This window comes from Bradysia coprophila, unplaced genomic scaffold, assembly GCF_014529535.1.
Source record: "Bradysia coprophila strain Holo2 unplaced genomic scaffold, BU_Bcop_v1 contig_200, whole genome shotgun sequence".
Lineage (NCBI taxonomy): Eukaryota > Metazoa > Arthropoda > Insecta > Diptera > Sciaridae > Bradysia > Bradysia coprophila.
The window spans coordinates 93,398-116,205 of record NW_023503464.1 but is presented as its reverse complement, the minus strand read 5'-3'; the positions used below and the strand labels follow the sequence as shown (position 1 = coordinate 116,205).

The following is a 22,808-nucleotide window of genomic DNA, read 5'->3' as shown; positions in this document are numbered from 1 at the left end:
TAATTATTATTTTTTTCAGGCCTCCAACAAGGAACTAAAGAGTAGATTAGTTCGCGTGTAGTTTGAAGTGTATGCTACACCTCTGAAAAACTTTTACCCCCGTTTACCAATAAAATACCTGACACTCCTATGGGACAAATCGGGAAAACTGACTAACATTTCGCCCTCTTATTGAGCAACTCCTCTTCCTATTTATAGGCCACAGGAATCGGTAACACTATTATTTGTTCTTCATATACTTTTCTCTAGTTGAGCCAATGTAAATTTAGCATTAACGACTTTGCCCAGTTGTTTGTTAATGTACTGAATTATCGTAACGCCAGTCCAATTACGAGAGTGTTTTGTTTACTCCGACTAGCCAAATTAATAATATTTTGAATATCGTTGAAACAACATGGATTTGAATATCTTCCTGCTACTGTTTATCGCTGCACTCAAATCTTCACAATCCGAAGAAGTTGACGTGAAAAATTATGAAACGTTACTACTCAACACGATCTTTAAGGACTACGATAAAAGAGCTCGACCAGTTAAAAACCATCACACACCAATCGTGGTCTATTTTGACATTGAGCTGCATCAGATTATACAAGTGGACGAGAAACATCAAGTGATGACAACGAACATTCTGCGTTACTTGCATTGGAAAGATGAATTCTTGCAGTGGAAGCCGGAAATCTATGGAAACATTACGGAAGTACGAAAAAATGATTGCCAGGCCAGCAAATTGTTTCAATAATTTTTGCGCAGATGCTATTTGCAACCGGGTACAAATAGTCCGAAATACACTATTTGCACCATATTGTTGCGCCTATTTGTACAAGAAAGATCAATTTGCTTCTGTCGAAACTCCCAAGTGTAAGCCCAGTTTGTACGGGTTGTACGGGTGCAAATAGTGTTTCGTAGACTATTCAATTCACACTCGGGTGCAGATAGTCAATTCGTAATTTTTCCCTCTTAGATTTCTACACTTCGTGGTCAAGTTTGGACTCCAGATATCCAACTTTACAATTCAGCGTCCTTCGACAAGGAACTTGATAGTGGGAGTAGTACGAGAGACCATATCACCAGCACCGGATTAGTTTCAGATGTAATACCAATGGTGTTGAAATCAACGTGTAAAATGGATGTGACGTGGTTTCCGTTCGATGAGCAGAAATGTTTTTTAGTATTCGGCAGTTGGACCTCCTCGTCAAAGTATTTGCTTCTTCAATTGAGTAAAGCTGCACATGGCATTCAGACTGTAGGTTACCCAATTTTTCTGTTAAAATTTTTGGTTTTCAATGTCTGCGGAATCGAATCTCCACGCACTTAATCTTAAGGCTATTCAGAAGAAATTCTTGGTGGTTCAGTTCAGAATTTTTCCCCAGCTTCAGGAGTGTACCAGTGCCGGACTGGCTCGAAAATTTTCCTCGGGGTCTACATAAAAGATATCTTTAAAAAGGGACCATTCATAAAATATGTCACGCGTGCGAAAGGGATGTATGATATGGTTTAGAATGTGATAGAAACAGATACAGAAAGCTGTCAAGCGTGACATATTTTATAAGCGATCCCAAAGGACTAAAAATCAAAAATGTTCATAAAAAAATCTTAAAGGCCCTTCGGGAACCGGACGAATTGACAGTACAACCAGTCCGGGCCTGGTGTTAAAAAGCTCCAACACAGAACAGTTCCAAAATACGAAATAAGCTCCGACTACTTTCAGGAGGATAACGGAGAATGGAATTTGCTGGGAATATCTTCCAATAGCAGTTCTACCATGTATTCATGCTGTCCGGACGATGGATACATTAGAATCAATTATACAATTCATTTGAAGAGGCGCGCATTTTACTACTTTTTCAATTTGCTCGTTCCATGTGGCTTGATCGGATTCCTTGCTATCTTGGGTTTCACCTTACCGCCAGAATCGGGAGAAAAACTACCACTGGGCGCCACCATACTCTTTTCTCTAATTGTTTTTCTGAATATGATCAGCGAGTCGATGCCAGCAAATTCGGATACTGTGCCACTTCTGGGTATACGATCATCATCATCCCTGATATATTCCAATCGTTGACCCAAATTTATGTTTAAACCCTTCATCAGGCACCTACTTCAACTGCGTTATGTTCACCATTGCACTGTCTGTCGTTTCAACGATTGTCATTAACGTTAATTTGAAAGCTGCAAATCCAAAGAGAGTGGACGGATTGACGAAAAAATTGTTTCTCCGTTGGCTGCCTCGGATGCTTCGTATGAATATCTCTTCAAATATCGTTACCGAACAGGATGCAGTGTTGTGGAACAAGAAGATGGTCAAAGACACGTTTACGATACAAATTAAACGATCCGGAGGTGTAGAGACAGTGGTTACGTTTTCATTGCACGCAGATAAAATTGTGGCTCAAGAGTGGAGCTGCGTTGCGGCCGTAGTGGATAGAATGTGTTTAGTGTTTTCTCTTATCGTTACGTTCCTTTCAGTTACTATTTTTCTCGTTTATGCATATTAATCGCTTGTTCAGATATAATAACTGTTTGTTGACGCTAACGACGATAAGCAGTGAGTGCAACGAAGTGTACATTGCAACGAGTACAGTTTTGACGATACTTCAAACAGAAGAAGTAAGAGACTCGATGATTCTACCAGCGACAGTCATAAATTCGACACTACAATTATATGTGGGCAAGTGGACAATGTCCCTCCCAATGGTTCTGTGCTCTGTAAATGTTTGTTGCCAATAAAATAAAAATTAAAAAAGATTTTTCTTTAATTTTCACACTGGTTTGAGGTACAGTCACACCTAACGAACACCTAAAAAGTACCACCGCGTTCATTCAGTTTCTTAAGTCCACTTTGTTCAACACAAACTAAGATGTGTATGAGTTCCAGAACACATGAAATGAATGTGTGGAACAAAGTGGACTATCCGAATAACAGACAGCAGATAATGTCATGACGGCACTTTTAGGTGAGCCTGTAGGACAAATTGAGGACATTTTATTCTACAACTTTATGGTGGCTTAAGAATTGTCTTTTTCTAAATGAACGCTCAAATCCCAAGAATTTCGGGCTCTAATGGCTCTGATCCGGCTTCTGACACTTCTTCTTTTTTAATTTTACCACTGGTTCGATCACTGTCATATAAAATTGATACGAAATGTTGTCAGTCAGCCGGACTCTTGACTTGACTTGACTTGACTTTCGCAATAACAAGCTTGCCCCTGTGGGCTCAACCATGAGATTATTTGAACGTGAGGACTTTGACTTGAATGATCACGAATGAAAATCAAGTCCTAATCCTCCCTTTTCTCTCTCCTAGACTCGGTTCATTGTACACCAGAGAACAATTGTGCGCTTCCTCTCGTCGAGCACACTCATTCACATTCGTACACTGCCTCCGGCACTTTGTGTACGATGAACTTTGTCAGTGGTGGGGCCACTACTTGCATTACTTTGACTTATATACCAAGGATGAACCGAGGTAACTAACTCAACCACCGTCGCTCGATCTATGCGGTCGGACTAACTACACGGCAGTGAGGAGATGAACCAACCACCTGAGCTCTTTCATTGCTCGGAAATATTTTTGTATAGAATTGGTATCGTGAAGAAAATTACCTGCAGCAGGAGACTTACCAAACCACACGTCATACAAACCATTCATTCAGAATCATTGTTATTTCATCGTAAGACCATTTTCAAGCGTTTGTGCGTAATCATTCTTTTGATTTTCGTATCATTCAAAAAAGCGTTCTCCAACAAGCCATTAGCGCGTGAAACGAGAGAGATAACATTAAGATCAGATATACATATCTTTAGCAGAAGACAACACAGCCAAATTATTACATAAAACCGTTTACACTATCGCTAGTCAAAGAAACGAGAATGCTCCCGTCAACAAACGTCCGAGAAAAACTGGAATTGCTGTTCCTACAGACACCGCGCAACAGGAATGCTCTTCTCAACGTTTCGTAAAACGCTTCTCATGTGGTAGCCACACCACGTAAACAGCGACACCTACGTGTAGAGGATACACTTCTCTTAGGGAACGCGCAAGAAACGCTCAAACTCAGAGGCTGCTAAGCCCTTTAACTTTACGGAGACAATAGTTTCTACAAGCGAGGCAAACGTTCCCTTCAAGAAACGTTAGAGAAAAACTGAAGGCTAACGAACCATAACTTCGACTTGACAGACGTCGACAACAATTAAAACCAACAACAGGCCTAAACTCGAAGCGCGCAACATCACGGAAAGAAGAAAGCTCTAGACAACAACAAATTGCAAACTAATTGTACTTGTGCACGTACGAAGAGCGAAAACAAGAATAAGGCTTCTAATCGCACAGGACCATCGGTTAAGTATCTGTTTGCCAAAACTGGTAAAACGGCATATCCAAACCAAAAGCGTAAAAGCGTACAAGAAACGATAACGCAAAACCGTGAGATATGACGCATTCAGAGAATGGTAACTGTAAAGCATCAACCATTCGCTCATCAAGTTACATCGCACGTACCGTAAACCGTTCAATTCAGCTGCTAACATTGCTCTAAGGCGCTCCGCTCAGAAAAATTATAACAAAGCCTTAAGAGACAAACAGAGATCTCAGTTAAAGCTAGCCTATTCTTCCATCAATTCCTCATCAGCTTCGGCCCACTTAGTTAAATCACTGGCGAAAGACCCACACTGCGCCATTGGCACTCTTAAGCTTCCGACTGGCGAGTACACGGATGATACTTCATCCACACTCTCGCATCTGTTGGAATACCATTTCCCTGGCTCTTCCGACGTTTCAAATCCTACGCATACTATTGCTACTCCTAGCCACATTCTCCCAAGGGGCGACAAAGACATCGCCAAGCAAATCGTCTCGAAAGATCGAATAAAATGGGCAGTTGAATCGTTTGTCCCAATCAAATCTCCTGGTGAAGACAATATCATCCCACTCATGCTCCAGAAGTGCTTACACCTGATAATCGACGCGATATATGAACTATTTGTCGCTAGTATCAGCCTTATTCATATCCCTTATGCGTGGAGAGGTGTTAGGGTGGTATTTATACCTAAACTTGGCCAACTTACCTATACTCTAGCCAAATCTTTTAGACCAATAAGTTTAACCTCATTCATGCTCAAAACCCTAGAAAAATTAGTCGACAGGTTTCTCAGAGACGGAGTTCTGCAGCAATTCTGTATCCATAAAAACCAACACGCTTATCAGCCGCGTAAGTCCGCAGAAAGTGCTCTACATGAAATTGTCTGCAATGTGGAGAAAGCTCTAAATACCAACCAATTCGCCCTAGGCGGACTTATCGACCTTTCTAACGCCTTCAGCAATATGACTTTTATCTCTATCACCAACTCTTGTGCCGAACATAGGGTTGACAACACCACTACTAGCTGGATCTACGCCATGCTCAGTAGCAGAGTTGTAACCGCAAAACTAGGATCCACGATTATCACAGTTTCCACCTGCAAAGGCTGCCCCCAAGGCGGTGTTTTACCCCCCCTTTTATACATAATGGTAAAAGATAGCCTCTTAAAGCTCCTAAACAACTCCGGATACCTTTCAATAAGTTTCGCCGACGATCTTACCATTATCCTAATTGGTTTTTGCATTAGTACACTCTGTGGACTCATGCAATCAGCTTTTCGCATTATCGAAAATTGGTGTAAACACCACCACCAAGAATGCTGACAAAACCCAACTGATCCTTTTCACTAGGAAAAAGAAAATCGTTGGCTTTAAAACACCTTCCATCTGCGGCAAGGAAATTCAACTCTCACCTTGGGTAAAAATTTTGGGAATAATACTAGATTCCCGCCTCAATTGGCAACTCAATGTTGAATATAGAACCAAAAGGGCCATCTCCACTTTATGGTCTTGTCGTAGCGCTTGCGGCAAAAACTGGGGTCTGAGCCCGAAAGTATTAATGTGGATCTACACAGCCATAGTCAGGCCTATGCTATCTTACGCAGCTTTCATCTGGTGGCCTCGCTGTCATGTTGGTACTACCCAAAAAACACTATCAAAGATACAAAGACTAGCTCTCATGAGTATTACCGGTGCTATGAAATCCACGCCCACAGCAGCACTTGAAACTCTCTTAAACGTCGAACCACTGCACATCCACATTGAATCTGTCGCTAGAGCAACATGCCTCAGAATGCACCATTCATCTCTCCTCCACAAAGCCAATTATGGTCACGCAGCTCTGTGGAAGACAATGGTGGCAGAATCGCCATATTTCGAACTGCCTTTCGACTCAACTACCCCAACCTTTTGCTTCGATAATAAATTTGAAGTAACTATCCCATCCAGAGAGGACTGGTCTAATAACACCGTAATTCCCTCCAACGTAGACCTCATCTGGTACTCAGACGGATCAAAATTCAACAACCTAGCTGGCGCAGGTATCTACTGTCCACGACTTCAAGTGGAAAAATCATATCCGCTAGGTTCATTCGGAACTATCTTCCAATCTGAAACCTTCGGAATCTCACAGTGCTTTAAAGAAATGATCGCCGGTAATGTTTCCAACAAAAACATCATGATATGCTCCGATAGTCAAAGCTCTCTAGATGCCATTGGAGCTTACAAAATTTTCTGCTCGTCCGTCCTCAAATGCAGAACACTAGCTCAAACCGTTGCTACTAATAATAGCGTTACTCTAGTCTGGATACCTGGACACAGTAACTTTGAAGGAAATGAGACTGCTGACCGCTTAGCTAAAGCTGGAGTTGTTGCACCGCTCACAAGTCCTGAACCCTTCCTCAAAGCCCCACCTTCATTTTTCAAAGGCCTCATTAATAAATGGAAACATACCAAATTTACTAACTATTGGTCATCCACTAACCTATCCAGTCACGTTAAAAACTGCTTGAGAATTAACCCAAAAAACACTAGATTCCTGCTATCTCTTAGTAGAAGAAATATCAGAAGAGTGACGGCTACCATTACCGGCCACTGTCCGCTCAATAAACACCTACACACTATGGGCCTCGTAAATGACCCCTACTGCCCCAGCTGTGGTGAAATAGAATCGGCAGATCATTTCTTATGTAAATGCCCAGCGTACATTACCGCTAGAGCAAAAGCCTTTGGGGCTTTCATTTTGCCGCAAAATAACATCTGGAGTCTCTCACTTTCCAGCATCCTGGACTATCTCAACCGTACCGGTAGACTATAGATAGCCCTTCGTGGGTACGCACAACAGGCCCAACATAGGCTTAGGTGCCGGAGCTTCGGTTCCACCCACTCAAACTAACTAACTAACTAACCGTAAACCGTTACCCTATACAAACCGTATCTGCTTCAACTGGAGTCCGTTGTCAGTCAGCCGGACTCGAACCCAAAGTGGGGTGAGAGAGTTTAATTTTTTTTTTCCGTTGGGTTTTTATTCCGTCTTTGTTTTTTTGATTTTTCTATTCAGTGTTTTACCATATATTAATGAGAGATGTATACGACATGTAGAAGAAAAACGTGGGACGACATGTAGAAGAAAAACGTGGGCTGGAATTTTATGTGTTGATTTTGAGCTAGTAAATTGTAAAATTGTATGAGACGATGAAGCGCTACAACGCAACGCTGCAGTTCCGTTCATACAATTTTGAACTCTTACTAGCTCAAAATCAGTGTTACCAACACAGGTTTTTTTGTCCCACGAATATTCGACTTTGTCGTATATATCACTCTTTCATATATGGTTTTACTTTGAATGAATTTTGATTGAAATGAATTTCCTCTTTGTTGTGCTACGTTTTATATGGGTATATTTCCATAGCAGCTTCTCACGAAATTTCGAAATTTCCATCGTGTTAGAGTGTGTTAAAAGACCGACGGTTGCTGAGTGAATGAATTATAAATTTTATTGAACTTAATAAACGACTCGATATAAAACTAAATTATTGTTTTGTCTACGTTACATCCGATACGCGAAAGAATGCTATGCAATACATTCTTCAACACTCTCCCTTAACGGATACAATAACAATTTTGGGGATAGGAATTTTCACTTTAACATTTTCAACAAACTCAAAAAATTTAAACTTTCCCTTGAAAAATCTTATTCGCCAAAAAAAACAATTAATTCAAAAAAAGAATTTAAAAATTAAACTTTATCGCCCGACAACTTCAAATCCTTTTCATAGTTCGACTTCACAAACTTCGTATGCCTCTTGTAGCAGTAAATCGTAATTTCAAAAATTTTCAGAGCACATATAATCGCCGTGAGTACCATGACTTCGAATCCGTAGTCCATTGTCTCCCCCTGAATTACTACGTTGTTATTCACCTCCCCGTCCGATTCGATCGTTTTTGTCTCGGAATTAGGAGTGCTGAACCAGTTGCCCATGTCTGAACAGAACGGAAATGTATGTCGAAGTGTTGCCAAAAAAAACGTTATTCCGGAGCGGTTGTCTAGGTTAGACTGAATATTTACTGTTGGTTAAAGAATAAAGAACTCAATTAATTGCAATCGAAGAAGAAAAAATAAAAAAAAACGTCGACTAAGACCAATTAATGTTCGATTGATAACCCCATTTTCGCCGCACACGAATCGTTTTTTTGTTTAGTCACAGCTTTAGTCAGCGAGTCTGCTGCATTGTCGTTTGTTGACACATATTTAATGCTGATGACACCAAGTGCAACTTTATCACGCACGTGATGGAACCTTATGTCTATGTGCTTGGTTCTGGGTCTGTAAGCGTCGGTTTTGCTCAACTTGATCGTGCTTTCATTGTCGCAGAAAATTAACGTGCACTTGTCTCGTTGGGTGTCCAATTCCTTAGCTAGTTGTTGCAGCCAGATCACGTCACATACCGCGCTAGATAGCGCCATATATTCAGCCTCGGTGCTCGAAAGAGCCACTGTGCGTTGTTTCTTACTTGACCAACTTATAGCGCCGCCGGACATAAGGACGACATGTCCCGCGCACGATCGTCTAGAATCGGTGTCTGCCGCCCAGTCGGAGTCCGAATAGCATGAGAGTTCCATGTTGTCAGATTTTGAGTACCTCAACTTCGTTGATAACGTTCCTTGCAGGTATCTCATTATGCGCTTCACCGCTGTCCAATGAACCTCTGCGTGTGAGTTATTGAAGCGACTGATGTCGTTCACTGCGTACGAAATATCTGGGCGAGTTGCTTGTGCCAAGTAGATGAGACTACCGACGGCTTCCTGAAAAGGGATTTTCCCGACTAAGGAATTATCATCTGTCACTTGGTCGATAGACAATTTCTGATTCGTTTCCCTTGGCGTTCCCGATGGCTTGCATTCGGACATGCCAAATCGGTTAAGGATGTCCCTCGTGTATCTCTCTTGGTCAATTTCGATCCATCCATCGCCTTGTGTAATTCTCATACCCAAGCATTCTTGAACGGGTCCCACGTCTTTCATCCTGAACGTGGCATTCAGATAGTCTTTCAGTTCGGTCAGATCATCCGGTGATTCATGAAAAATCAGGAAGTCGTCGACGTAAATTGCTATAAATATATTCAAATTAGTTTGAAAGTATATGCAAGGGTCTAACTTGCTTTTTGACATCCCGAATTTTAGTAATGCTTCGTCCAATTTTACGTTCCATAGACGACCGGCCTGTTTCAGCCCGTAAATGGCACGATTCAGCTTGCACACTCTGTCGGATCCGTCGTTGTATCCTTCTGGTTGGGTCATATATATTTCTTCGGTGACCTCCCCATGCAAGTATGCAGTAACCGCGTCCATTTGGTAGCATTTGAGATTCCGTTTCACTGCCAAGGCGAATAAAAAACGCAGTGATGCGTAACGCACGACTGGTGAGAAAGTCTCCTCGTAATCGACACCAGGGATTTGCGCGCATCCTTTTGCAACAAGTCTGGCCTTATGGCGTACGATCTCGCCGTCTTGGTTTCTCTTATTTTTAAATACCCACTTTGAGCGAATGGCCTTTCGACCTGGCGGTAATTCCGTAAGCTCCCAGGTTCCATTAAAAATGTGCGAATCCATTTCGTCCTTCATTGCCTGTTTCCAATCGTCAGCTTTGAGATGTATAAGAGCTTCTTTGTAAGTCGTAGGCTCTGCCAAAAAAGCAAAATTTAACAGATTCCACGAGTTTACCCTTCTTGCTTTCCTGTGTGGATTGGCTCTGGTTTTTTCGTACTGTTTTCCTCTTGACGTCTTAACTGTAGGATCCGCATGACTGTCACTGACAACTTCGTCCGCGTCAAAAAATGCGTCGTTGTCATTATCGTGTGGTTGAGCGTCAGCATCGGCGTCGGTCTCTTCACCATCGGCGTCCGTCTCTTCAGCTTCTATAATCTGTAACTCAGGCTGTTCAATTACCTCGTCAGTCATTATGATTTTGGAGCCGGGTGGCTCCACTTCGTCGACGTTATCAGCGAGAATTTCTTCATGGAATATTACGTCTCTGCTCACAGTGAATTTCATTGTATGCGGGTCAATGCAACGAAACCCTTTGATGTTGCTGTCGTATCCGGTGAAGATGAGTTTTTGGGATTTTTTATCCCACTTCTTCCGTTTCTCGTTTGGTATATGTACCATCACTTCTGATCCGAACGTCCTCAAGTGACTCAAGTCGGCCTTAACTCCTGTCCAGATTTCCTCTGGAGTCGTGTTCTGTGAAGATGCGTTTACTGACCTGTTTATAATGTAGACCGCCATGTTACAGGCTTCTGCCCAATACTGCTTCTTCAGTTTTGCCTCGAAAAGTAAGCAACGTGCTTTTTCCTCGATTGTACGGTTAAAACGTTCTGCCACCCCGTTCGATTGTGGTGTATACGATTGGGTCGATTGATGCTGGATTCCATTTGCCTTGCAATCATTAATAAAGTTATTATTGAAATACTCTGTACCTTTATCTGTGCGCAGGATCTGTATTTTAAGTCCGGTTTGATTTTCTACCAATGCACGAAAATCTTTGTATTTCTCGAAAACTTCAGATTTCTGTTTCAGAAAGTATGAGAATACTTTCTTGGAAAAATCATCGACGAACGTCAGAAGAATATATGGGTCTTTAGGTATGTATTAATGTCAAACTAAAAAAAGAACAATGCCTGTCAAATTTTGACGAGGGTACAATAGACCTGTCAAAAATGGGTTGACGATGGTAAAATAGAGGTCAATAAATCTGTCAAAAAGAGTTGACGAATAGACAATAGAACTATAATGACCTAATATAATCGCGCATTTTATCAGTTTTTATGTCACTATATCGTGAGAAAGTTTTCTCCCACACTAAACACAATGGTCAACCATACAAAAGGTTCGTTCGGTAGTATACAATAGAATCTTAAAGAGCCAACATACCCTAGCATTTTAACAAATTAGCTGTCAGTACATCGTGAGGAAATAAAGGTTCTATAAATCAAACTTAGTTACACGACCCATTGTATCATAAAAATTCTCCCACGCTTTATAAAATTGTCCTGTAGCGAGGTGTATAACACTATATAACAATAGAAACTCAATGACTTGGTATATTAGCTCTTTTAACCGAATTCAATGTCACAGGACCGTGAGACAAAAAAAAAATCTTTTACTCCCTATAAAAAAGATAAATCTGATGGACCTGATATACTTGCTCTTTTTACCGAATTTACTGTCACAGAATAAAAAAAAAAATTCCCACACTCGATAAGAAGGCATTATGAATAGCGAATTATATACAAAGAAATTCGAGTGACCCAATCTCAATATTTTGTCTAAAAATCAATTATTCCTAGAAATTAGCAAAAATCCTTTATCAGTTAAATTTCACTCGTCCATTGATAATCCACTAAAAAAAATAACAACAAATCATTGTTATACAGGTTGTAAAATCAACTAAAAAATATATCTCACATACCCTTTACGCTAATAAAAAAAATGAAAGTATTGAACCACCTTTTGTTAACGCTATTCTCAAAGAATGATATACGCAACAAAGGTTATGGAAAAAATTTTGTTACCTGTAGGCGCACGGTAAGATGGACAGCGAAGAAAACTTTATTTATTTTATTTGTTTTGTTATCATTTTCTTCAAACGAACACAAAAGGACCTGTTTCAACGTAGCGCATATATTATAAGTCAGTGATGGGAATTAATTTACCCCCTCCATAATCCTTAAAAAAATTATCGAATCCTTTTCATATAAAAGGGTGTGTGGATACATTGAGTTATTCACAGATCTGTTTCGACATCTCTACTGTTTACCTCACAAAAGTGGCTCATCGTTAGTGACTCTAAAATTGTGTAATATTTTGACAATTTTAATGTTGCAAAAAAAAATATGTAAAAGAGAAGAAAGAAATTTTTAATCTGGTGAATAAAAATAAAGTTAAAAACGAATTCTCATCTTAAAAAAAGTTAGATATTTTGTTTTTCTGCTACAATTGTTGATTTGTCAAACATGGCTCCTTTTGGATTAAAACGTCCGGCAGCAGAGGATATAGCGGCATTGGAGCCGGCAAAAAAGAACAAACCCTCAGGATTGTGGACTCATGAATCACGAATGCTGGCTGAAAAAACCATCTACCTCAACAAGTCTGCCACAAAATATGTCATCATCGGCAACGACCCCGAGACTTTTGAACTTACCATGAAAATCTGCGATCGCGTTACTGGCAGTCATATCACCATTCCCACTGCAAAAAGAATTTACTTTTTCATGGCACGTATTGCACTGATTGTCACCGGTAGCGGGGATATTATTGGCGACGTTAACACTATAACCACAGAGCTGCCGAAGGACCAGTGGAAATTTTCCGAGAAAAACGGGTATGGAGCAATCGTGATGCACAAAATCAGTCTGGAAAATCTTCATCACAGCCGAGCGTGTGTTGAACATGCAGCTGGACAGCGCCATGCATGGTCAAGCAAATACCCCGTAATGCTACAGTCCATTAAATACGAATTGATGGGTTTATCATCGTGGGACCAGGAACAAGCATTGAAAAGAATTATCTCCCAGAAGCCCCGTAGACTTGAGGAAGTGGATGAAACTACTATAAAGCACTACATTGCGTTTGGCATCATCACCAACTGTACATACCTCGAAACTTTGAAAACATATGATAACATTTATAAAAAATGAGAAAAGGAAAGAAAAATGTACTTTCTGAATAATAAATTTTTTGTGAGTGAAAAAGAAATTCTTTTATATCATTCATCTACTGGAGACCCCACCTAAATCTTTTCAGAAACGACACGAGTATTGCAATGAACAGTATTTTGGCTCCATCTCGCTTTATATTTTCGCATTCGCAGCATACTGTACAACTGTTAGGGTGAGTAAATATATTTTCCCTTTTTCGTGTAAATAAAAGTATCAGACTGAAACCCTGCGGGTTTAAGGCTGAAACTTTTATTAATTGTGCCCTTAATCCCCCCCCAGGACAGAGGTCAAAGGACACAACCCCTGGGCGGCATCGGAATCTCACTTATAATTAGTAATGGCATCCGAAAAGGGTTGACGAGGGTAAAATAAAGGTCAATAAATCTGTCAAAAAAGAGTTGATGAATAGACAATAGAACTATAATGATCTAATATATTCGCTCATTTTATCAGTTTTTATGTCACAATATCGTGAGAAAGTTTTCTACCACACTAAACACAATGCATGGTAAAATTCGTGAACCAATCGTGGAAAAACTTTACACCCCTAAGATGATGGTGCCTTCTGAGGATACTGGGTACAATATAAGCCATATTTCCAAGAACACCTTTGGTGAAAATTTTTTTTTTGCTGATCATCAAAGTGGAGTGAATTTACGAAATCTTAAACTGGAAAAATGATTTCGTGGACATGTGCTGTACTGATTGTTTATATATTATAATGATAATAATAATAAAAAAACAAGAAAATGTTTTATACATCTTTTTATTTAGTCCATAAAATGTTCTTCACAAAAAGGTGATAAAAGAAGTTTTTACTTTTCTTTAATATTATAATCTGCATTACATTTTTTTTGTTTTTTTTTGTAAAAAACCGGATATTGTTTTACTGTTAAAAATATACTTTATTAAAATGAAAACAAAGAAATTAATTGAAGAGGTTAACTATTACATAATCACTGACAAGTAAATTATTTACAAAAATTTCATTGTTGGTGGTGTGGTTCAAGATAAAATCTTAGTACTGCTACAACGTCGTCATATGTGTATGTACAATCTTCATCGCCATCGCCCGAGTCGGTAGCTTGACTTTCGCCAGATTCTGATCCTCCTGAGTTATTGTCTTCTTCTTCTTCTTTTTCTTCTGTATCATCATCATCTTGGTCACTTTCAGTACCAACATTGTCGCTTTCTTCATCATTATCGCATTCTTCAGTTTCTTCGTCACTATTGTTTTGGATATATTCTGAATGTTTTCTAGAAATATGCCTTTTCAAGTTGTAAGTAGTGGCAAGAGTGCTCGGACAATACGGACATGCTACAGTCATTTTTTATTCTTTATCTTTGCTCGGCAACGTTTGGGGTGAAACTAAGGTAGTATAAGTCTGTAGCGTCTTATTTATTACAACGATTCTTATGAAACCGAAGAATAGCTCGAAGCTCTTCATATGTATAATTTTTAGGTTCACTGAGAGTCTCATCGCGCAACATACCGTTTCCTGTCAAGTCTGCAACGTAATTATTGGTCTCATTTACTTTCAAGGCGTTATTCGCTGGATATACAATCAAAGGTGGTCTACCTAAACGTCTATTATTGCGGGCTGCTCGAGGCCTAGGGTCGATCCATACGTTATTAGGAGTACCATACAATAATTGCACTTCAGGCTTGTTGACGTTTACGTGTTTCTCGTAGTGGTGAGAATGCAAGTAGAAATGACTTATAAACACTTCACCACATATTGGACACTTCATTTTTCTTTGTGGAGCGTTGTGCCAGGTACAAAACCCAAAGTCCTATAATCTTTATAATTTTGTAAAGATTTTTTAATTATAAGAATATCTGTTCTTGCTACTGTATCAACTGCACAATACCTTATCATTGACTGAATCACATCTATCCTTAACATGGCATTTATAGACAAATTTCCGCGATACTTGATTTTTTACAACCCTATTTAGTGTTATTCTGAGATTTCACTATTTTAGGGTAAAATATTTTATCACAGACGAGTTCAGTTAAATGTTTTAACCCCAGACCTATCACTCCAACTGCTGAATGCCAATTTTTGTTTCTTAGCCAATCAATTAGAAACGCTAGAATTGCCTTTTTATCGGCATTGTGGATATCATCGGTAGTACAGGCATCTTTGTAAGCGAAATCGTGTTCTTTAGCAATAAAATCATCACTATCTATCGGAGCACCATTATTCAATTCATTGCCTGGACCAAGATATTTATGCCCTGGAAACAAGAAAAGGTTACCAAATGCCATTCTCTTCAATGGTATTCTTTAGTAGTTAAATCTTTGATTATTTTCAACACTTTCGGTGTTAGAAAATTATTTTTCAACACTTTTTTGTGTCAGAAATTTATTTTTCGACACTTTTTTTGCCACAAAATTAATTTTTCAACACTTTTTTGTGTCAGGAATTATTTTTTCAACACTTTTTTGTGTCAGAAATTTATTTTTTCAACACTTTTTTGTGTCAATTTTTTTTTTTTCAATACGTATTCTTTAGTATTTAAATCTTTGATTATTTTCAACACTTTTTTTTGTTAAAAAATTATTTTTCAACACTTTTTTGTGTCAGAAATTTATTTTTCGACACTTTTTTTTGTCACAAAATTATTTTTTCAACATTTTTTGTTTCAGAAATTATTTTTTCAACACGTTTTTGTGTCAGAAATTTATTTTTCGACACTTTTTTTATCAAAAAAATATTTTTTCAACACTTTTTTGTGTCAGAAATCTTATTTTTCAACTCTTTTATGTCAAGTGACAAGATTGAGTTGCTTTGAATAAATTACCGGTGTGTTTTACACACTGTACACTACTCAGAATCATTCGGTAATGACTTGTTGAATGATTGTAGTTTTCTTTTTATAAAATGAAACTTGTCTTCTTCCATAGCGTTTAGAATGACAAAGGACAACCCCCCCCCACCCCTTCCGGCCAATAATAGATACTTGTCAGCTTGGTAGCCGGAAAGGGGGGGGGGGGTTGTCCTTTGTCATTCTAAACGCTATGGAAGAAGACAAGTTTCATTTTATAAAAAGAAAACTACAATCATTCAACAAGTCATTACCGAATGATTCTGAGTAGTGTACAGTGTGTAAAACACACCGGTAATTTATTCAAAGCAACTCAATCTTGTCACTTGACATAAAAGAGTTGAAAAATAAGATTTCTGACACAAAAAAGTGTTGAAAAAATATTTTTTTGATAAAAAAAAGTGTCGAAAAATAAATTTCTGACACAAAAACGTGTTGAAAAAATAATTTCTGAAACAAAAAATGTTGAAAAAATAATTTTGTGACAAAAAAAAGTGTCGAAAAATAAATTTCTGACACAAAAAAGTGTTGAAAAATAATTTTTTAACAAAAAAAAGTGTTGAAAATAATCAAAGATTTAAATACTAAAGAATACGTATTGAAAAAAAAAAAAATTGACACAAAAAAGTGTTGAAAAAATAAATTTCTGACACAAAAAAGTGTTGAAAAAATAATTCCTGACACAAAAAAGTGTTGAAAAATTAATTTTGTGGCAAAAAAAGTGTCGAAAAATAAATTTCTGACACAAAAAAGTGTTGAAAAATAATTTTCTAACACCGAAAGTGTTGAAAATAATCAAAGATTTAACTACTAAAGAATACCATTGAAGAGAATGGCATTTGGTAACCTTTTCTTGTTTCCAGGGCATAAATATCTTGGTCCAGGCAATGAATTGAATAATGGTGCTCCGATAGATAGTGATGATTTTATTGCTAAAGAACACGATTTCGCTTACAAAGATGCCTGTACTACCGATGATATCCACAATGCCGATAAAAAGGCAATTCTAGCGTTTCTAATTGATTGGCTAAGAAACAAAAATTGGCATTCAGCAGTTGGAGTGATAGGTCTGGGGTTAAAACATTTAACTGAACTCGTCTGTGATAAAATATTTTACCCTAAAATAGTGAAATCTCAGAATAACACTAAATAGGGTTGTAAAAAATCAAGTATCGCGGAAATTTGTCTATAAATGCCATGTTAAGGATAGATGTGATTCAGTCAATGATAAGGTATTGTGCAGTTGATACAGTAGCAAGAACAGATATTCTTATAATTAAAAAATCTTTACAAAATTATAAAGATTATAGGACTTTGGGTTTTGTACCTGGCACAACGCTCCACAAAGAAAAATGAAGTGTCCAATATGTGGTGAAGTGTTTATAAGTCATTTCTACTTGCATTCTCACCACTACGAGAAACACGTAAACGTCAACAAGCCTGAAGTGCAATTATTGTATGGTACTCCTAATAACGTATGGATCGACCCTAGGCCTCGAGCAGCCCGCAATAATAGACGTTTAGGTAGACCACCTTTGATTGTATATCCAGCGAATAACGCCTTGAAAGTAAATGAGACCAATAATTACGTTGCAGACTTGACAGGAAACGGTATGTTGCGCGATGAGACTCTCAGTGAACCTAAAAATTATACATATGAAGAGCTTCGAGCTATTCTTCGGTTTCATAAGAATCGTTGTAATAAATAAGACGCTACAGACTTATACTACCTTAGTTTCACCCCAAACGTTGCCGAGCAAAGATAAAGAATAAAAAATGACTGTAGCATGTCCGTATTGTCCGAGCACTCTTGCCACTACTTACAACTTGAAAAGGCATATTTCTAGAAAACATTCAGAATATATCCAAAACAATAGTGACGAAGAAACTGAAGAATGCGATAATGATGAAGAAAGCGACAATGTTGGTACTGAAAGTGACCAAGATGATGATGATACAGAAGAAAAAGAAGAAGAAGAAGACAATAACTCAGGAGGATCAGAATCTGGCGAAAGTCAAGCTACCGACTCGGGCGATGGCGATGAAGATTGTACATACACATATGACGACGTTGTAGCAGTACTAAGATTTTATCTTGAACCACACCACCAACAATGAAATTTTTGTAAATAATTTACTTGTCAGTGATTATGTAATAGTTAACCTCTTCAATTAATTTCTTTGTTTTCATTTTAATAAAGTATATTTTTAACAGTAAAACAATATCCGGTTTTTTACAAAAAAAAAACAAAAAAAATGTAATGCAGATTATAATATTAAAGAAAAGTAAAAACTTCTTTTATCACCTTTTTGTGAAGAACATTTTATGGACTAAATAAAAAGATGTATAAAACATTTTCTTGTTTTTTTATTATTATTATCATTATAATATATAAACAATCAGTACAGCACATGTCCACGAAATCATTTTTCCAGTTTAAGATTTCGTAAATTCACTCCACTTTGATGATCAGCAAAAAAAAAATTTTCACCAAAGGTGTTCTTGGAAATATGGCTTATATTGTACCCAGTATCCTCAGAAGGCACCATCATCTTAGGGGTGTAAAGTTTTTCCACGATTGGTTCACGAATTTTACCATGCATTGTGTTTAGTGTGGTAGAAAACTTTCTCACGATATTGTGACATAAAAACTGATAAAATGAGCGAATATATTAGATCATTATAGTTCTATTGTCTATTCATCAACTCTTTTTTGACAGATTTATTGACCTTTATTTTACCCTCGTCAACCCTTTTCGGATGCCATTACTAATTATAAGTGAGATTCCGATGCCGCCCAGGGGTTGTGTCCTTTGACCTCTGTCCTGGGGGGATTAAGGGCACAATTAATAAAAGTTTCAGCCTTAAACCCGCAGGGTTTCAGTCTGATACTTTTATTTACACGAAAAAGGGAAAATATATTTACTCACCCTAACAGTTGTACAGTATGCTGCGAATGCGAAAATATAAAGCGAGATGGAGCCAAAATACTGTTCATTGCAATACTCGTGTCGTTTCTGAAAAGATTTAGGTGGGGTCTCCAGTAGATGAATGATATAAAAGAATTTCTTTTTCACTCACAAAAAATTTATTATTCAGAAAGTACATTTTTCTTTCCTTTTCTCATTTTTTATAAATGTTATCATATGTTTTCAAAGTTTCGAGGTATGTACAGTTGGTGATGATGCCAAACGCAATGTAGTGCTTTATAGTAGTTTCATCCACTTCCTCAAGTCTACGGGGCTTCTGGGAGATAATTCTTTTCAATGCTTGTTCCTGGTCCCACGATGATAAACCCATCAATTCGTATTTAATGGACTGTAGCATTACGGGGTATTTGCTTGACCATGCATGGCGCTGTCCAGCTGCATGTTCAACACACGCTCGGCTGTGATGAAGATTTTCCAGACTGATTTTGTGCATCACGATTGCTCCATACCCGTTTTTCTCGGAAAATTTCCACTGGTCCTTCGGCAGCTCTGTGGTTATAGTGTTAACGTCGCCAATAATATCCCCGCTACCGGTGACAATCAGTGCAATACGTGCCATGAAAAAGTAAATTCTTTTTGCAGTGGGAATGGTGATATGACTGCCAGTAACGCGATCGCAGATTTTCATGGTAAGTTCAAAAGTCTCGGGGTCGTTGCCGATGATGACATATTTTGTGGCAGACTTGTTGAGGTAGATGGTTTTTTCAGCCAGCATTCGTGATTCATGAGTCCACAATCCTGAGGGTTTGTTCTTTTTTGCCGGCTCCAATGCCGCTATATCCTCTGCTGCCGGACGTTTTAATCCAAAAGGAGCCATGTTTGACAAATCAACAATTGTAGCAGAAAAACAAAATATCTAACTTTTTTTAAGATGAGAATTCGTTTTTAACTTTATTTTTATTCACCAGATTAAAAATTTCTTTCTTCTCTTTTACATATTTTTTTTTGCAACATTAAAATTGTCAAAATATTACACAATTTTAGAGTCACTAACGATGAGCCACTTTTGTGAGGTAAACAGTAGAGATGTCGAAACAGATCTGTGAATAACTCAATGTATCCACACACCCTTTTATATGAAAAGGATTCGATAATTTTTTTAAGGATTATGGAGGGGGTAAATTAATTCCCATCACTGACTTATAATATATGCGCTACGTTGAAACAGGTCCTTTTGTGTTCGTTTGAAGAAAATGATAACAAAACAAATAAAATAAATAAAGTTTTCTTCGCTGTCCATCTTACCGTGCGCCTACAGGTAACAAAATTTTTTCCATAACCTTTGTTGCGTATATCATTCTTTGAGAATAGCGTTAACAAAAGGTGGTTCAATACTTTCATTTTTTTTATTAGCGTAAAGGGTATGTGAGATATATTTTTTAGTTGATTTTACAACCTGTATAACAATGATTTGTTGTTATTTTTTTTAGTGGATTATCAATGGACGAGTGAAATTTAACTGATAAAGGATTTTTGCTAATTTCTAGGAATAATTGATTTTTAGACAAAATATTGAGATTGGGTCACTCGAATTTCTTTGTATATAATTCGCTATTCATAATGCCTTCTTATCGAGTGTGGGAATTTTTTTTTTTATTCTGTGACAGTAAATTCGGTAAAAAGAGCAAGTATATCAGGTCCATCAGATTTATCTTTTTTATAGGGAGTAAAAGATTTTTTTTTTGTCTCACGGTCCTGTGACATCGAATTCGGTTAAAAGAGCTAATATACCAAGTCATTGAGTTTCTATTGTTATATAGTGTTATACACCTCGCTACAGGACAATTTTATAAAGCGTGGGAGAATTTTTATGATACAATGGGTCGTGTAACTAAGTTTGATTTATAGAACCTTTATTTCCTCACGATGTACTGACAGCTAATTTGTTAAAATGCTAGGGTATGTTGGCTCTTTAAGATTCTATTGTATACTACCGAACGAACCTTTTGTATGGTTGACCATTGTGTTTAGTGTGGGAGAAAACTTTCTCACGATATAGTGACATAAAAACTGATAAAATGCGCGATTATATTAGGTCATTATAGTTCTATTGTCTATTCGTCAACTCTTTTTGACAGATTTATTGACCTCTATTTTACCATCGTCAACCCATTTTTGACAGGTCTATTGTACCCTCGTCAAAATTTGACAGGCATTGTTCTTTTTTTAGTTTGACATTAATACATACCTAAAGACCCATATATTCTTCTAACGTCAACATGTATCTTGCTCCACCGATGGAGAGATTTTCCATTGGTCCTGCCACATCGGAATGTACCAGTTCGAGGACGCGTTTGGTTTTCGTAGTACTTGATTTAAAAGGTAATCGGTTCTGTTTCCCTTCAGCGCATACATCACAATTCGGTAAGCCAATCTTGCCGTTTGTGAATTTTACCCCGTCTACTGCACCATCACGCATTTTACACATGCTGTCATAATTCAGGTGGCCCAATCTTTTATGCCATAGTGTCGCACTTTGGGATAAAAAAGCTTTGGGCGTGTCACACTTCAATCTGTAGACACCGTTACTGGGTTTGATATGAGCCAAGAGGTCATCTGATTCTGTATAAATAAAACAACCGTTTTTGTTGAAAACTATCTCGTTACCTTTGTCACACATTTTCGAAATCGAGAGCAAGTTTGCGGCGCAGTCCGGTGCATACTGAACGTCCTTTAACAAAACGTCGGTGTTGTTAAATGAAGTCTCGATGTCCCCCGAAAAATTCACTTCCATCAATGTATTGTTGGCTGTCAGAATTTCCCTCTCGACCGGTGCCTTCCTATTGATGAATTTTTCTTCATTTGGACACGTATGACGACTGCTTCCGCTGTCTAAAAAACAGTCATTTTGATCAATCTGTCTTTGGTTACACATGAAAGAGAGAAAAGCAGTGGATTTAGATTTATCGTTATCCTTATCCTTTTTTCCATCGTCATTTTTAGGACAATTCCTCTTCAAATGATTACCCGAACCACAAATGTAGCACTTTTTGTCTTTTTGAGCGGAATCACTTTTGTCTTTCTCACTTTTCGGATTGTTTTTAGCACTTGACGACTTTTTACCTGTACCTTTCCCGCCCTTTTTCGCGAAGAACGCATTACCAGAATTAACGGGCTCCATATCCAGCAACTTCGATATGACCCCGGTGAAAAAAAAAACGTATTTGAGACCCTTTTTGAGACCGAAACTTTTGTATGGCCGTGAGACTACGTATTTCGAGCCTTTGAGAATATTTGAGACCGAGAATTTATCGAAATAGTTCATCGGAGTTCATCCAAAATTCATGAGACGTCTCTCTTTAGACTCATTTGAGGATGTTCTAGTCTGACTGAGTGGTCTGGTTTCGGATTTCCTAGACGTAGTGAGACTGACTGAGTGGTCTGCTTTCGGATTTGCTAGACGTAGTGAGACTGACTGAGTGGTCTGCTTTCGGATTTGCTAGACGTAGTGAGACTGGATGAGTGGTCTGGTCTCGGATTTGCTAGACGTAGTGAGACTGGATGAGTGGTCTGGTTTCGGATTTGCTAGACGTAGTGAGACTGGATGAGTGGTCTGGTTTCGGATTTGCTAGACGTAGTGAGACTGGATGAGTGGTCTGGTTTCGGATTTGCTAGACGTAGTGAGACTGACTGAGTGGTCTCATTTTGGATTTGTTAGACCTTGTGAGACTGGATGAGTGGTCTCATTTTGGATTTGTTAGACCTTGTGAGACTGGATGAGTGGTCTCCTTTTGGGTTTGTTAGACGTTGTGAGAATGGATGAGTGGTCTCATTTTGGATTTGTTAGACCTTGTGAGACTGGATGAGGATAAATGAGTGTCATAAAAAAAAAAAAAACTTTTTCAGACTTCTAATTTTTGAGTTTTTTCTAGACCGTTTGAGACTTCTCTTTTTTCAGTTTTTTCTAGAC

General features: G+C 38.2%; 1 protein-coding gene across 1 annotated transcript; it reads left to right on the top strand.

The window, feature by feature from the left end:
- The first annotated feature begins 394 nt into the window (after nt 1–394).
- LOC119075387 (acetylcholine receptor subunit alpha-type acr-16-like) lies at nt 395–2,495 on the top strand. Its single transcript, XM_037181828.1, has 4 exons — nt 395–697; nt 962–1,234; nt 1,685–2,021; nt 2,092–2,495. Exons 1-4 carry the CDS (start codon nt 395–397, stop codon nt 2,493–2,495), a joined length of 1,317 nt encoding a protein of 438 aa, XP_037037723.1.
- Nucleotides 2,496–22,808: the final 20,313 nt, after the last annotated feature.

What these genes read in the sequence shown, in the direction of transcription:
- LOC119075387 (XM_037181828.1), top strand. Translation starts at nt 395, where the DNA reads ATGGATTTGAATATCTTCCTGCTACTGTTTATCGCTGCACTCAAATCT. An exon ending in TGAGTAAAGCTGCACATGGC is followed by an intron (nt 1,235 to 1,684) that starts ATTCAGACTGTA and finishes GTTCCAAAATAC; the next exon opens with GAAATAAGCTCCGACTACTT. An exon ending in GGATACTGTGCCACTTCTGG is followed by an intron (nt 2,022 to 2,091) that starts GTATACGATCAT and finishes ACCCTTCATCAG; the next exon opens with GCACCTACTTCAACTGCGTT.